We start from the raw sequence: 16859 nt of genomic DNA on the forward strand, positions 1-16859 counted from the left end.
TAGGACAAACAGTGTTTATTCAAAAATAAGCCCATTTATTGAGATTCTTTATTTCAACAGTTTATTGTGGTAGAAGGCAACACATAATATATCTCATTCCACTATTTTTTTTAATTGAAGGCAACTCTGTAGATAGAAACTGTATTTTAATAGTTGATTCAGAAGCCCAGTTTCTCTTCTGGATACACTACCCTTTAATACTTAGAAGAAGTGGTACATGAAATCTTAATCTGGTAGAATGACACTGTAGAAATAGACTTACTGCTCTCCTGTCTTTTTTGATAGTATAATTCTCAGGAGCTTAGAGGTTTCTCTAAAACTGCCTTACAAAGTGGCATCCTACAAGTTAAAGTCTGTAATCTATGTACTCTTATACCTATGTTCACAAATTAACTTTTCTTTTTTTCTTGCAGTAATAATTTCAGGAAAGTTAATTAGAAGGCAGCTGTAGGATCATTTAAAAACCAACTTTTTGTTATTAGTGTTTATTTAGAAACATTTTTTACCTTCTTTTTAGGGGTGTGGCATAATTTTGTTCTTGGTGTTGCCAGTTTCATGGTGTTGTTTCTGCTGCCAGCCATTCTTTTCCCATTCTATTACACGGGTGTTGGGGCACTTGTCACTGAGGTTGCAGAGGTAAGAAGATCTGCTGTTTCCATATTTTATGTTTTATGATCTGAAATGTACCTCTTATTATCACAATCAGATTTGGTCAGTGTAGCCCTTTGCAGAATCTAATATACTGAACTTCTTGCTTAAAGTTTCCCTTTCAGTCTCATGTATCTTAGTATTAGTAAATAAAGGAACATGGTGTGAATAATGATAGACTAATTAGCATACTCTAAAACTGTTGAGACATTTGAGATGAGTTTGCAGATTTATTTCTGGTTTTAACTGTTTTTCAGTATTGGCACAAAGCAAATCTACTGGAAACTGCATTATCACTCCAGTTACTGCTATCTGGTTTTAATGTTAAAGATTATTTTGAGCTGATTTCCTTGTTTGGTCAGCTGGAAGCGAAATAGACTTCTGGGATTCTGGAATGATTTTTTTCTGACTTAATCAAATACAGCACAGTTGAACAGCAGAGCTGAAATAATCCAGTCTTTCTTGGATCTAAAAGTCAATTGATAAAACTCAGGAGAGAGTGAAACTACAGGTATACTTTGAAAATATAAGTACACTTGCTTTCTTGAAAAGTTCAGGGTATTAATTTTTGTTACTTGAATTTAATATGTTGTGGGTTTTCCTACCTTTTTTTATTATTATTTATTAATTATGAAAATAATTACTCAAATTTGAAGATGTGTCCAGGATACTTGGAGATTTCCCTTTCCCTCCCCTTCCCCCTATTTTTAGTGTCTTAACCTGAAGATTTCATAGTATTCAATGAACTGTAAATTAATCCTTGTTTATCCTCCTGTAGTAATAATGACTGACTTCTCTGTTCTTCTCAGGATTCTCCTGCCAATGGACCGAGAGGTCTTTTTGTGGGAGACCTTGTTACTAACCTACAAGACTGCCCAGTTTATAATGTGGAAGACTGGAATTCCTGCCTGGGAGACATTTCAGAGAAGTCACAGGTCGGCTACTGTGTAAGTGCAGCCACCCTACAGCAATTAAGCTTTCCAGCTAGAGGTATGACTTAAGGTGCTCTCCTCATTATTTTGTATGTTAATTAATTTATATTTTAATTTAATTTAATCATGTCTTAAAGACTACTTTGGATTTAGAATTTGTTGTTGGGGTCAGATTTCTTGTAAATCAAATCTGCTGTCCTGTCTTAAGCAATTACCAATGTGCCATGCTGTTTTGTGAAATCTGAAACTGAGGGAGGGCTAGATATAGGAATTTCTTTCAGTCATCCTGTACAAATACCCTGTATGATCTGAATAATAAAATTTGCTTCTTTGGGATATTGCAGAACTTGGTTCTTAGCAGTAGTACAATTCTCTCCTCTATTTTAATTGCTGTAAAATGGAGCAACTCAGTGATCTTTTGCAGATGTAAATTTCATGTTATGTCACAGCTTTGATCAGCATGCCATTGAAAATTATAGGATTTAACCCAATAATGTGCTTTATTATGGTCGCTTCTTCAGATGTGTCTCCCTATAGGGTTTTATGTCATTGCCCATAAACTCAGTTTTGTCTGGATTGCACATACTGCTTCTGGAAGTCAGTCTACTTCCTTCTGTTTCCTTTTATACATTGGAGTGCTTATTGCTGTAAGGGCTTATCCCCAAGAAACCAAAAAAAGAAAGAAAAAGAACTGAACTAAACTAGAACAATATACAAAAATTGAACAGAACAAAAAAGAACAGTCAAGATAAATTGGCTGAGCGTCTTGTGACAAGTCCTGAAGCTCTCTAAAGCTTCTTTCATGCAAGCATTCATGGAAACTGAATTCCAGAGGTAAGGGGGTTGCTGCTGAGCAAAGCTTGTAGGATGCTATTCAGAGCTTTAAAATTGTCACTGCATTTTTCCATCATCCTGGGAAAAAAAAGGAGGTCAGGCAACTCAACTGTCCCTGCTTTTGATGCACTATAAAACTTTCCTGAGGCCGAAAAAGTTGTTTTGTTTTGTTTGTTTGGTTTTTTATTATGTAAAGAAAGTGATCTTATAGCCAGTACTGAGATAAATATTTATAATGGAAACTAGTGGAGTATGGGTAAGAACCTGTCTTTAGATGTCTGACAGTTTGGATTATGCCTCTGAAGAGGAGTGCCACTTTGGCCCATGCTTTCAGCTGGGCAGGGATGACAAGGAACAGTTCTCAGATGTTGTAGGTATATATATCCTCAGATTGTTCTGTTCTCTGAAGTGCAATTTTGGATTAATGGGTAATAAAACTGCATATTTCGCAGATGAACTAGTCCTATTTAGGTTGGAATAATAGAGACTTAGTGCTGGAGATTCAATATTGCTTCCAAACCTGGTTGCTGTATTGTGTTAGCAGCCCATTGTTCCCACTGCTGCCTTCTAATCAGACCAGTCTGTCTGCATTTTCGGAGTCATAAGCCTCCAGCAGTGAGAAATATTCCTCTAAAATTAAATGAACTCTGCATGGTCTCAAGCAGCTGTCATTTATCAAAATCTTGACAGTTCACAACTTGACATAAATACAGAGTATTGATTAAAATGCATATAGCAAATGGACTCCATCTAGTTGACCATAAAACAAATGGAGAGTGAGCTGAGTATTGAAGCTAGAGAGAAAACAATGCCCTAAGGAACGTTTTGAAATTAAAAAAAGAAAAGTGGATTCAATGTAGTTTATAAGGATACTAATTTCATGGTCATTTGCTATTCAAAAATATATGTGGTTTCTTAGCCTCAGGGTACTTGAAAAAAGGTTTGTACAGTACAGTGCTTGCACCTGTAAGCCCCAGGCATAAAGCTCCGTGTCAGTGGATTGCAGGTTATGCAGTGATAAATCAGCAACCAGTATCGCAGGCTTGATCTGCCTGGGAAGGGACTGCAGTTGCTGTGATACAGATCCTTTCTGTGACCACTCTTCTGCAAATGTGTGTGTTTAAGCTGGACAGCAAGTTAGGCTTAATTAATTTCAAGAGCATATGTATAAAGGTTCTTTACCAGACTAGTTGAATCATGGTTTAAAACATCATTTGTTCACTGCTGCAGCCTTGAAGGATTGGAAGGCTTTCATGATGTAAAAAGTATGTTTTGAGTCTTGGCCGTTTCAACAACCAGCCAGTGAAATCAGTACAGTAGTAGCTAATAAATTTCTATGACAAATATTGGTGTAAGTTAGGGGCACTGGATATAAAAGTATTTTGCAACATGTAATACTCAAAATAATGTAGTGGAAGATCACCAGTATCTCAAGGTGATTTATAAAGGTGAAAAAATCAGTATGTGACATGACTGAAATCATGGGATTTTCACATGTTGGTGGTGAAGCTTTATTTGTAGTTGTGACTGAGCCTCAGCTAGACTGTGAATTTGTGTAATTCTAAGGCTGCAGGATAATTGCTTTACTTCATTCAAAGACTAATTTTTTCAGCCAATAATATTGATTATTTGCTCTATGGCTATGTTCTTTAGTTTACAGAAGACTTGATGGCACAGTTGAATGTTGTAGTAACAACAGCCTCACAGACATTTGCTTTTCATACAGCAATAAGTTGGAGAGACATCTGGTAAGTTACTTAAACTGCTAATTCTCTTTGATAAATCTATTAAATCTATTTTTTTAATGTTAAATTAGTAATATTTGCCAACACCTATACAACATACTGAAGTGTTTAAGAATATCTAGAGTTAGCAATAAAGGTGTGCATATATGCTATTTTCCCAATTACAGCTTAAAAACTACAAAATATTAGTTACTATTTTTCCCATAATTAAACAGGGGGTCTCTGAAAGAATCATAAAAAATCTTAGACACCTCATTCCTTAATGCAGAAAGACACCTCAGTCATTTTCAGTATTCTGGATGCACGATACTGGTGAGAAAAGAAAACAAACTTTTGAGAAGAAGTCGAAATTGCTTATTTTCGTGTTTCAGTCTTTTAAAAATATTCAGCACTACAGGGAAAGCAAAGCCCTGGACTGCCTGTTCAGTTATTTTGTCTGAAGCCCTAAATTTAAATGAAAACATGCAGGAGAAGGTCCTAGAGATTGTTCAGTTTCTCAAAATAAAGGCCCATACTAGAATATTTTTTCACTATGTTGATTTTCTTGTTGCATAGAAACAAAGTTTCTCAATAGCATTTTGCCTTATTCCCTTATAAAAGGGTCTAGCAGCATTCCAGTGCCTAAAGGGGCTACAAAAAAGCTGGGGAGAGACTTTTCACAGGGTCATATAATTATAGGACAAGGGGGGAATGGCTTTAAACTGAAAGAGGGCAGGTTTAAATTAGACTTTAGGAAGAAATTATTTACTGTGAGGGTGCTGAGCCACTGGCACAGTTACCCAGAGGAGCTGTGGATGCCCCATCCCTGGAAATGTTCAAGGCCAGGCTGGATGGAGCTCTGAGCAATCTGATCTAGGGCAAGGTGTCCCTGCTGGTGACTGGGGTTGGAATGGAATATCTTCAAGGTCCCTTCCAACCCAAGCCATTCTATGATTTTATGAAAATACATCATTGTTTTTTAAAATAGGTGTTCCATACTGACAGTGATGCAATATTTCTGTTGGTTCTTTACAAGCAGAAGAACACACAAATCAACTTTGTAAACTTTTCTACACATACCAGCTTGTTATTGTTCTGGCTCTAGTGATAAATACCTGAAGAAATTCAAATAAATTTTTTCCAAATCTGCTATGTTTACAGTTTCTATAGTGGTAAACTTCCTACTCCAGGGTATTTAACCACTAAGAGCTGAACACATTCCAGTGGTTCATTTGAAATATGGCAGTGGCAGCAGATTTGATAAATCACTGTCCATTGAGCCTGGGCATTCTTGAGCTTGTAGTTGCTACTTATGAACAGGGAAGAAATAAAAGCATCAGAAAGCTTGAGACCTTGTGACTTTCAAGTGTCCTTAGGCTGGCTGTGAGCTTTGAACTTCTTTTTAAATGGTCTTTGCAGCAGTTTTTTAAAGTGTGTCTTCTCCTTCATTAGAGTAGAAGGAATTTGTATCAAGGGTAATGATGAGGGCCTGACACTCATGCGTTATGGGGAGTGCAATGATCAGGCTGAGAAGGTAGAAATTACTTTTGCTTTTCCTCCTAAGGCAAACAGTAGATTATGATTCCTTGCTTCTATTTTTAGAATAAAAGGAAACGTGTCACTGAGATTTTCCAAGAGACATGAAGGAGAAAACTAATTTCCTGTTCCCTTCTGCTGTACTGTCTTTGGCCCGTGGGGAGCAAGAAAGATCTGGTCTGTCAGAGAGTGAAAGAGTGTTATAGGCAGGGGCTGGGGCACAGGAGTGCATTGTGTCCTGTGTTCATCTTAGTTGAGAATGATTTCTTAGCTACCACACACCAGTTAGGTTTGTTGGTTTATTTGCTAAAACTTCATCTTGAACAGGTAAGTCATTAGGATGTTGATATAAGCTCGTCCATTAGAAATCACTGACCTGTGTTTAGATGGCATGATTTTTTGTTATGCATACGTGTACTTTTTTTGTTGTACATATGTGTAGAAATAATTTGCTTTTATTTAACTATATGTACATATTCTCTCTTCCACACTACAAAATATGGAATGACAGGTTGAATATGCATCGTATAGAGATTTGTCACGATTTGACAACAAAAAAATAGGGAAAAAATCAGATTTTAGCTGTTCATGGGCTTATATCAGTGAGGAATTTCTTTGTTTAAAAAGGAATATTTTATTCCTTTTATTTGATCTTCTGGAAAATAGCTTACCTTTACCTTTCATGATGATTTTAAATGCCCTTTGCAGTATGCCTGTCTGCCAGCACGAAAAGTTATTGAAGCCAGCAAAGTTTGTCGAACCAACATGGACTGCCATAAGGACTTCGTTCCAAGCTTTTGTGTGACTCCTTCTTTGGAGAACCAAACAAGGCTAATCAGGGTAAAGCATCCACCCCATATTGACATGCTCTATGTAGGCCACCCCATGCATCTTCAGTACACAGGTTGGTATTGTTTATTGAAAGTTTAGCAAAAGCAATCTCTAATATGATTTCCTTTGTCTGCCTGCTTAAACAAGGTCTTGGAGTGCTTCTGTGTTAATTTGTTTAAAGCAGAATCCATTTCTTCTTACAGCCAGTGGAGAGACATGGACTACTCAGGCCTAAAATAAAATGTTCACAATGCAATGAATTCTGAAGGTAATAGAAACCATATGTGATACGAGATGGTTGTTTTTTCAGAAAACTATGAAAGGGCTATTTCTGGAACAGAGCTTATTCAGGTTAGTCATAGAAACCAGGTGCATGCATTTTCCTAGCACATAAATGTCTCAAAATGCTCTTGTGAAACTCTAGGGCACCTTGCTCCAACACCTTGCCTAGAATATTAGCATGACTGCTTAAATCACACCTAATATCCAAGTATCTGTGACAAATTCCCATGACTACTGAGCCACAAGTGTTATCACAACATAGTTTTTCCTGATTTATTTTTTTCATTTGACTGCCCTAAATTAAGTAACATATAAAATTTTAGTTCCTTTCTTTGAAGTTAACTATGACTCTCCTTTGGGCATCTTATATAAATAAGAAGTAATTCTGCTCCTGAAATGAGTATGGAAAGAATGAACAAATTTATCAACATCCTGCTTGATAGCTTGAGTGGCATGGTGAAAATTAGCTGCAGATGGGCTTTAAGAAGTTTGAAGTGTTAAATTGCTATCCCTTCCTGTGAGGAAGGTGTCTGTTCCTCACAGAGATCTGAAACTCCTGGGGTGATTTTGGAAGTACTACCTTGGAAGTATCTCCTTAGGAAGGCATTGTACTTTTCTAAATAAGCACTGGAATTAGGTACAAAAGAGTTTTAGAAACAGTGATGAAATCTGGTGGTGTAAATCCGTTAATGTTCTTGGATACCATATTTTCAGTTAAATCTATCAGTCTTTATTTTTCCATGCTAGTAATTTGATAGTCTGTGAGGAGTTACTTATTTCAACTTTTTTTTTTACAATATACTCTAATTTAAGCCCAAAATATGATCTCTTCATTTGTTACTTCTGGCCTTATATCATTTAAGAGGAAACCATTTTTCACTTGTGTGTTACCAACACACACTACTGTATCTGATGATAATTATTTTAAATGCAGCAACATATTTTAAGAACAGAGTTTTATAATTATTCAGAATTCCTTTTCTTGGTCTTTAACAATACCAACTATTGGTACTGAGGAACAATTGATATTGTTCCCTTTTCAGTAAATAGGAGCAATGGAGTTTTCATTGGTGTTTCCACTGTAGTAATTCTGCAGAAGGATTGAACCTGCCAGTCTTTCAGAAGTCAGAAAAGATTGTTACTGCATTTAAAGATGTAGTTCTTCTTTAAGAAGTTATTTTGTAAAAATACTGTTTGCATACACATGTAGGAATAAAATTGTGAAGTGATTTTCTCTTGGAATTGTGCACATAATACATGAAAAATACATTGAAAGCTAGAAGTTAAATTTTATTACCAGCTTTGCTGCAAATGTAATCTATGCTCTTATGTTTCTTTTGGAAAAACACTAGACCAAAATGATAGGATGCTGGCTTGGGTAGCAGGCAGTCTGCTGTGCCATTGTAGAATTTAATTCCAGTGAAACAACTTCTAAATATTTCAGGCTTAGCATTGCACTGTATATGACTGGCTGGGGCCCACAGGTTTAATGTGGGTTGTTTGGTTTTTTTTTTTTTTTTTTTTTTTCCCAAATGTGACCGATCAGAAAATGGTAACTGCTTTTTACAGTTTAAAAAAGAAAATAATTTCTTCCTCTACTGTGTGAGCTTTGAAATAAGAATATGTTTTAATGAAATGCCTTATTCTTTAGTGTGATATTTCTGCCTGCAGGAAACATTACTTTTCAGAGTGGTGCTATATTTAACACACAACATAATATGGGAGTTGTAGTACTAGTGTGTACTATGACTATGCTTTCTCTAGAAATATTACTAAAGCAATGTTTGAATAACATTCTAAAATTATGCATGCATTATTTTCTTCTTAGGCTTGTATTGTTGTCATGGTAGTCCTGATTTATGGAAAAGCAGTAATTAATTCATATTTTCATTTGAAGATAACTTCCAAATGACACATTTTTTTTTAAAGTAATCTATATTAGCTACTTAGAAGAAACAGTCTCCACAGTTTATTTCTATTAAATCTTTCTGTTGCCTCAAATTAAAATATCCTAGCAAAAATATTTTTGTCCATACGGAGGCTATATATACCAGTGTCCAGTAAAGAATTATAATGATGAACTTACAGGGATGAAGATCTGGCCAAAACTAAAACAGAAGGATGATTAGGAGTGCATGTTGTTTGGGACAGACACATTAATGCTTTTAATTAGCATCCTTTCTGTAAAAAGTATGTAATGTTATCTAGTATAAATTCATACTGTCAGTTCAATACACTTGGTATTAAGTCTTTTAAACTCTTCCTATTGCAGGCCAGTCATGTTCTAGAGTCCCTTCCTTTGTTGGACAGTTGATATGTAAGGTTGAAAGGGAGGGCCCTGCCAGTACTGCCCTGCAAATTTGAAGTGTTTCTTCTTTATTATGTATGAGGGGTTTTATTCCCTCATGTAATTTCTAATAGTGCGACATTTTTGCTTCCTTCTCTTCTTCCTTGTTGGTTGGGAAGAATCTGGTGACTAAGATTTATATTAGGAATTCACACTACTTGAGGAAACATCATATCCCTGAATGTTACTCTTACCCATCACAGACTAAAAACCGTTAAGATTTTCTTCATGAAACAAGTTGGAACTTACCTAGAGATCACTTCCTCAAGCTTGACCAGTCTCCTACATCTGTTGTATCCAAATCTTAAAAAAAAAAGGCACTTCCTGGCTTTGGGCAAGTTTATGAGCAACAACAGCCAGAATCCAAGCTGAAGGTCTTTCTGGTACAGCCTGTTCTCTCAGTGTTTCCATGCTTGTTTACCCTTATAACTGAGGATGGTCCTTCATTGCTTTTAACCCAGGTTTAAAGGATTACACATATAGTTCTTCAGGAGACCACACAGAAATATCTCATGCCATGCTGTCTGTCTCCTCCATGACATACATGCTCTTTCCCCCATGAAGAAGTTTTGAAAAGCTCTTTGGTCAACCTAGTCTCCAAGTCACTTCCAATTAGAATTCTGTCTGTTGTGAATCCTTCTCCAACACCATCTAGCATGAGCCAACAAAAGAAATGTTATTTCCAGGTCACAGAATTGTTTAATTAGAGTGGGAAAACAATGACTGTTTTCTCTCACCCAGGCTCATTGCTGTTCACCTCTTCCCGGCAGTGTCTTTGAAGACAAGCCTGTAGAGTGTAATTTCTGTAATTCTTTTGTTATTCTTCAGAGGACAGATTTGCCTACTGCCATTAGGTTTGATCCATTACAACCACAAAATTAATTGCTTCATATTACAGTCTCTAGAGCTCAGTCCAGAAACTTCCTGAAGAGTTTCTCTGTGTTTGGAGCTTGCTTTGCAGCAAGGTCTGGAGTTTAGATCCATGTCTAGTGGCTGTCAGTGACAACAGTTTATTGTAACAAAGAAGGAAGAAGAGCAATGATCCATTCTCAATGTAGGCATAATTTCAGGTTCAGGATGGTAGTGGCCATTAGGCATTTGTCAAGAGGCAGTCAAGCTTTGAAACTACGGTGTTTTTCAGTGTGTCTTTTGAAACCTTTGAATACACTGGCTGTCTCAGCCATTTTGCTATTTTTACTCATGAACAGGAGTTTTGATCAGATGTTCTGATATCAGCCTTCAGCTTGACAAGTTGTTTGCTTTGGATATCACTTGACCTATCATACAGACAAACTGGGTAATGTGAGGCTGGAGAACAGCCCTGCAGGAGGACCTCTGAGTGTCTTGGCGAGTGGCAAGCTGAACATGAGCCAGCAGTGCCCTGGCAGCCAGGAGGGCTGCCTGTCCACTGCCAGGAGGGGTTTGTCCCACTGCTCTGCACTGGGGCAGCCTTACCTCAAGTGCTGTGGGCAGTTTTGGGCACCACAATATAAGAAAGATACCAAGCCATTAGGGTGCATCCAGAGGAGGGCTACGGAGATTGTCAAGGGTCTAGACAGGAAATCATTTGAGGAGCAGCTGAGGTCACTTGGCTTCCTCAGCCTGGAGGAAACTTCATCATGGTCCACAACCTCACAAGGGGAAGTGGAGTGGCGGCATTGGTCTCTTCTCTCTGGTGACCAGTGATAGGACCCCAGAAAATAGCCTGAAACTGCTCCAGGTTTAGGTCAGATGTCAGTAAAAGGCTCTTCACCCAGGGGGTGGTCAGGCAGTGGAACAGGCATCCCAGGGAAGCAGTCATGACACCAAGCTTGGCAGAGTTCAAGCAGCATTTGGACAATGCTCTCAGGCACATGGTGTGTCTCTTGGGGATGTCCTGTGCAGGGCCAGGAGTTAGACTTGATGATCCTTGTGAGTCGCTTCCAACTCTGGATATTCTGATACGATACAAATACTTGGGCGAAGACTGTCCCTTTTATTCAGACAAAAAGCCAATGCCTGAAGCTGTTGTTTGTGTTTCTGTCAGCCCAACCCCTACTCTGGCAGGCCCATCTTCAGCTTTGTCCTGAGGGCTGGGCCAGCAGGTTTGGGGATAAACGGGGCTGTTTCTGTTGTGGCTGGGGCTGGGCAGTTTCCACAGCTGCTTAAGGGCAGCCAGGGAGGGGCAGGGGAACAGGGACAGCTGAGGGAACTAATGTGTGAGTTTATTAGGGTTACTGCAGTGGCATGGCAGGTTCAGGTGAGCTGGTCTGGCTGTCTGAGTGTGTGATCAGGTGGGTGCGTTCCTGCTGGTCTCCAGAGAGGCGCCTGTGGAGAGAGGAGGTGGCTAAGCTGTGGGTGACACACAGGGACTGTCCTTCACAGCAGGGCCTGGAGCTGTCAGGGCTCACTGCTGGGAGTGGAGCTGCTGACACGCCTTGGCAGAGGCACCGCCAAACAGAGGGACTCCTCTAGGCAAGTTCACTGGTCAGCAGGAGGTGCCAATGCATCTCTTGCTTTCTAGAGCAGTATTACCCCCCCACTCTTTCTCATCCTGACTTTGTTTTGCCTCTGCCTGTCACTCCTGCAAGCTACTCTTGTCCAGGCAGGCTCAGTTTGAGCAAACACTATCTCCAGAGCAAGAAGGCGCCCCAAGAGAAGACCCAGATAAAATTGCTGACAGCTGCAAAAGCCTCAGCAGAGTTTTTCAACCAACCACTAACTTGCTGCTGCACAGCAGCCTGACTAGAGTGCTTTGTGGCTGTGAGCCAACTTTAAGAAAGCAGGAGCTGTGAGGGGGTCGATGACTCACCGTTTTCTCTTACACCACCAGCAGATTGCAAGAGAACATATCAGTATCCCAGCTGGCACAGCAACCACAGCTATCACCATGCCTATCATACAGCGTATTCCACGACAGAAAATGCTTTCGATGTGCTCAGTGGCATTAGGAACTTTTTTGGTTGTTTCTCCAGCCATTTCTGCAGAGCAATTCAAAGTGTTAGCCTGTCCTCTGCCAGTTTACCACTTGTGAACTTCCAGCATGTTTGATATCAACAGAATGTTCTCTGTCTTCCCCCCAGTGGTGATCCTGGAGGCATACTCCCACCCTTTGGGGACAGGTTGTCCCTCTGAACAGAACTCAAACGATCAGGAGGAGAGCACAGTGGGGAGCTTGGCCACTTCTTTGGCACTTCTTCAGCAAAAACTCATCAGGAAGTTCCACCTGAAACTCTCCCTCTCTGGGCCTACTCCCACGCCCCAAGGGGATGGAGTCGGGCATTCACAGGCAATACTTGAGCTTTGCCTTTTCTGCAGCATGTGCACCCCTTGAGGCCACTCCCAGGTTTCAGGATGTGTCTCCCCATAAGGGACCCCAGCAGGACTGCTCAGTACCTGAGTGCTTTGGGTCTTCTTGAGAAGATTCACCAGCTTGCGCATTCTTTTTTCCAGACATGGGCAGCACTGCCATAAAGGAGATACAGGTAAAGCCTCAGTATGGCTCAGGCACGGAGGATAGAGGGGGGTGGGGAGGTTCCCTCTAGCTTCCTTGCCCAACATACAAGTCAGAACACTAATGTGGACCTTCAGCTCATGAGAGGGATCCTGCCTGGGGCTACTTTTCTGCTTTGGTCATCTAGGTACTCAGAGAAAGCTCTGGGATGGAGATGCAAGCAAGCTATGTTTGTGCAAGACTCCAGTTTTTCATTGTCTCTGCAATGGTATCCAGATGTCTTCAACCTAACACACTTTCAGCTTAGTTGCTGATGTGATGTGCAAGATCAGGCACTGGGGAAAGAGCCTGCTGCCACAAAGCCATCCTGTGCAGACCATAGGACAACAACTACCATGACAGAGGCTGGCATCAGCTTTGGAATGAACAACTTGCATTTGACATGGAAGGAAGATTAAAAGGTAAATGTACATTCTTCCAACTAACTTACCTGTGGGATTATACATATACTTGGCAGCTAGAGATTTCTGCAAGCCATCAGTCTTGACATCTTAAAGAAAATTGCTCATTAGTAAGCTATTGACACATTAGTGATAATTATTCTTTCAAAGGAAGGGACATTGAGAATTTGCATGCTTCAGGCTCACCCAAGAGCTCCAAACCATCTTTCTTCCAAGCTGCCAGAGAATCTGCTAGAGAGTCAGCTAGAAGCAAGCACAAAGAAGTGTTTCCATTGTGTGTTGGGATCTTCTGCTTTTGTGTACAGAAGCACTGGGGGTCAGGTAACAACATGGGAGCAAGATGTCAGTGGATTGCCAGAGCTGCAGAGGAGGACCTGGGGACCTCTGAGCTGGCAGCTCAACACTCTTCAAGCACATTGTGCAACACCCCCTGGAGGAGAGATGAACCCTTGAGACTCCCTTACCAGGAAAGTGCTTACACAGAGGAAACCCTCACTAAAGCACTGGAGGAAAAAACATATTGGTGAGAAAACCCCCCATCTGGCCATGAAAAGTTGGACCCATGCTGGCAGCTTACCTGCTTCCTGTGATTTCTGTTGAGCATAGTTGGCAGCCCCAGGATGCAGGACCATCAGGAGGATGAGGAGGGAGAGGAAAAGACTGTGGACAAAGGCCATGATCCCCCTTCCACCACGCTGCTGCTGCTGCTGCTGCTGCAGTCGAGGATTGGGGCTGAGTAGTTGGTTCTTATGGCCAGTGCAGTGCCATGGGGCTCTGTGACCTCATGGCCTTGTTGCAGCCAGGGCAGGGCTGTGTGGGGATGGCACTCAGGGTGCTCATGGAGGGCTGCTGGAGCACCTTGGGGCTGTGTGACCTCATGGCCCTGGAATGAGCGGGCAGCCAGGGTGGGCCTGTGTGGGGATGGAACTCAGGGTGCTCCTGGGGAGCTGCCCTCCCAAGCAGGGCGAGCACATCCCATAGGGCAGCTCCACCCGAGGGCTGGGAAATGGCCTCCCCACTGCAGGATCAAGTCACCTTCTACAGGTTTGCAGATAATGCCAAGCTGAGTGGTGCAGTTGGCACACCTGAAGAATGGGAAGCCATCCAGAGGGACCTGAACAACCTTGAAAAGAACACTCATGACATTCAATAAGACCAAGTATAAGGTCCTGCACCTGCACTGGGGAAAGCCCCTTTATCAAACTGCAGAAGGCTGTGGTGTCTGCTTGGTTAACCTATGTAATTTCTAAAATAAGGCTAAAGGAGTGTTTTAATAAAATACTGCATTTAGTTGAGTAATTCTGTGTGTAGAATAGGTATAATGGGAAAAAAAATTTGCATCTTTGGGGCTTTGTTTGGTTCAACTTTTTTTTACCATGCCTTGATACTAAAAACTGCTAGAAAAATGCATAGAATGTGTCAAAGAACTTTCCAGTTGTATCTCTGATAATCAGTGGCTTATTATACAGGCTTTCTTCTAGAAAGAGATTAGATACAGTGAAGAGATCCTTTACTATGGTGAGACACTGAAACATGTTGCCCATAGAAATGGTGGCTGCCCCATCCCCAGTAGTGTTCAAGGCAAGGCTGGATGGGGTTTTGAGCAACCTGGTCTAGTAGATGTTCCTCCCTGTGCCAGGGAGGTTGGAACAGGATGATGTTTAAGGTCCCTTCCTACTCAAATCATTCTGTGATTGACTTGACTTTCTGAGCTGGGTGCTCTCCGGGATTTCTGTCTGTTGTGGTCTTCACTCAGTCATCCAACGGATTTGTTTTCTCTCAGTTCCCCTAAATCAAAGGTCAGTCTTAAGCTTTAAGCAAAAACATGACTTTCAAGCACACTGGCAGTTTTGATACTGAAAAGTTCTCTGATTGTTGCCACATCAAACCCATTATTTTTTTTTGTTCTCCTTGCTGTTCATATCTTTCCAACCCATGGTGTATTTTTTGTCTGGACTTACCAGAAGGGCACCTATTAACAGAAAAAAATGTCTCTATGTGGCTGAATGGACCAGTTCTATGCCTTATGTGACTTTAGAACTACTTTCTCTCACCTTTGTTGCTGTGTCTTTGAATTCTTTAGTGAACCTGAAGAAATCTGATCTCACTCCTAAGAAATATATACTACTTCTGGTATGTTTTGTTCCCAGTGTTCTCTTAGCCTATGGTTAAAATTTATCCAAGGGTGGGTTAAACTGTTCCTTTCCCAAAAGGTGTTTGTTTTGAATGGGATTTGAACTCTTGCCTTCAAATATCTCTGTAGATGTATATATTTCTTATGACTATAACTGTTCTCCACATAGGTAGGGAAAATTCAGGCCATTGTGGCTGGCAGCTCACATCTAAAGTTCTTCTTTAAAGGCAGAGAGTATTGGTGGTACTATGAAAGTTTATTCTCAAGTTAGTTCTCTAATTCTGCATTAATTTACCCTAACCTCTTCCTTCTGGGGATGAGACCCCGCTGTGCCTTCCTTTTAGTAGGAAAGGCATTTCTTTTTGCAGCTGTCACAGAATAGTTCTCTAACAGTCCCTGGTGCTGGTAGATCCAGAATGCTACCCAGGTGGAACATCCCTGTACCAACTTAGTGCCTTCTGGCAGGTCTCAAACTACTGCACCTGCCTTGAAGAATCTCTCAGAAACATTTGACATGCAGTCTACTGAAGGTTCATGTACACCTTCAAAGAACAGTGGGTACAGTAATAAAGTATTCAAGATCATGTGGTTGTTGACACTGCAATTTTCCAGTCACTATTTTTAAGGCTGCCAAGTCCCACCTCCCAGGTTTTTAAGTCGCACCAAGTTATATCTTGAAGTCACTTACCATCTGAACACAGAAAAGTTACTTACGTACTGGCTATGATGCCTTGTGAGGGCTGACTTAGAACAGAGGCTAGACAGAGTCAAAGAATAAAGTAGGCATTTATTAAAAGGCCTCATTAGATCCACCTTGGGCAGTCCAAGAGCCCAGCCAGGGCTACACCTAAGATGAGTCAAAATGGTCACAAAATGGACGACTGGTCACGAGGTCTCTCATTTTTATAAGTTCTGGTTCATTAGCATATTGGAGTTAATTGTCCAGTTACAGCTTTATGTTATGAAGTCCCATCCTTCTTATTTTTCTCTCTTCATTCCACCTTTGTTTATGCTCTTGGGTCTGAGATTTGTTGTCCCTGGTCCCCAGCTAGAGAAGGGATTGCTTTGTCTCCCTACTCTGTAAAGAGAGTTTACCATCCCATAATACGAAGCTCAGAACTACACACTAAAACAGAACAGAATCTGAAAACTATAAAAGCCTAAAACCTGAAGCATCAGCTGACTGGTGTTGTGTAATACAGCTGTGCATCCCCTCACAGCCTTTGCTTTCTCAGAGGGACTCCAGAATTTTGCTCCCTATCTCTCCTGGGGATCTTCTGCAGGTACTGCCAGAGAAAATTTTTCTGGCCTTCAGAGAAAATATACATGTGCACCCACAGTGTGCATGTGGACTGCATATGTTGAAAATGTCTGGTACCTATAATCTTTGAAAAATACTGGCATATAGTGGAGTCTTTATGACTAAAGATGCCTTCTGAAAATGCGTATTTTAGATCTAGTTTTACTGAAATGCTAATTGTGCTTTGTGCAGTGACTATTGTGATAGTGGCCACATTTAAGAAAAATAGAATAGCTGCACTCTTGTAAAAACAAAAAAGCCCAATGAAACCCTTATTGAGGTTGATTATTTGTCCTGGAAGAGGGTCATTTCACATGTGATTTTTCTGCAAAATTATAATCTAAAATTCATAATTTTATAACCCTGGAATGTCTTTTCGTGCTTTGTGTATTTTCAT

General features: G+C 40.4%; 1 protein-coding gene across 5 annotated transcripts in view; it reads left to right on the forward strand.

Annotated features, from left to right (window-relative positions):
* The window catches only part of MBTPS2 (membrane bound transcription factor peptidase, site 2), a 40465-nt gene that overhangs the window by 16443 nt on the left and 7163 nt on the right, over positions 1-16859 (forward strand). For 3 of the 5 annotated variants that reach the window (XM_021552920.4, XM_085559719.1, XM_085559701.1), the window contains 4 exons: positions 518-636; positions 1458-1638; positions 4068-4162; positions 6383-6578. In XM_021552920.4, coding sequence (XP_021408595.1) covers positions 518-636; positions 1458-1638; positions 4068-4162; positions 6383-6578 — 591 coding nt within the window. Of the gene's footprint in view, positions 1-517; positions 637-1457; positions 1639-4067; positions 4163-6382; positions 6579-6708; position 16859 lie in introns of those variants that run through there. The other 2 variants (XM_085559710.1, XM_085559707.1) reach the window with 2 other exon arrangements.

This window comes from Lonchura striata, chromosome 1 (assembly GCF_050655825.1).
Source record: "Lonchura striata isolate lonStrDom1 chromosome 1, ASM5065582v1, whole genome shotgun sequence".
Classification (NCBI taxonomy): domain Eukaryota; kingdom Metazoa; phylum Chordata; class Aves; order Passeriformes; family Estrildidae; genus Lonchura; species Lonchura striata.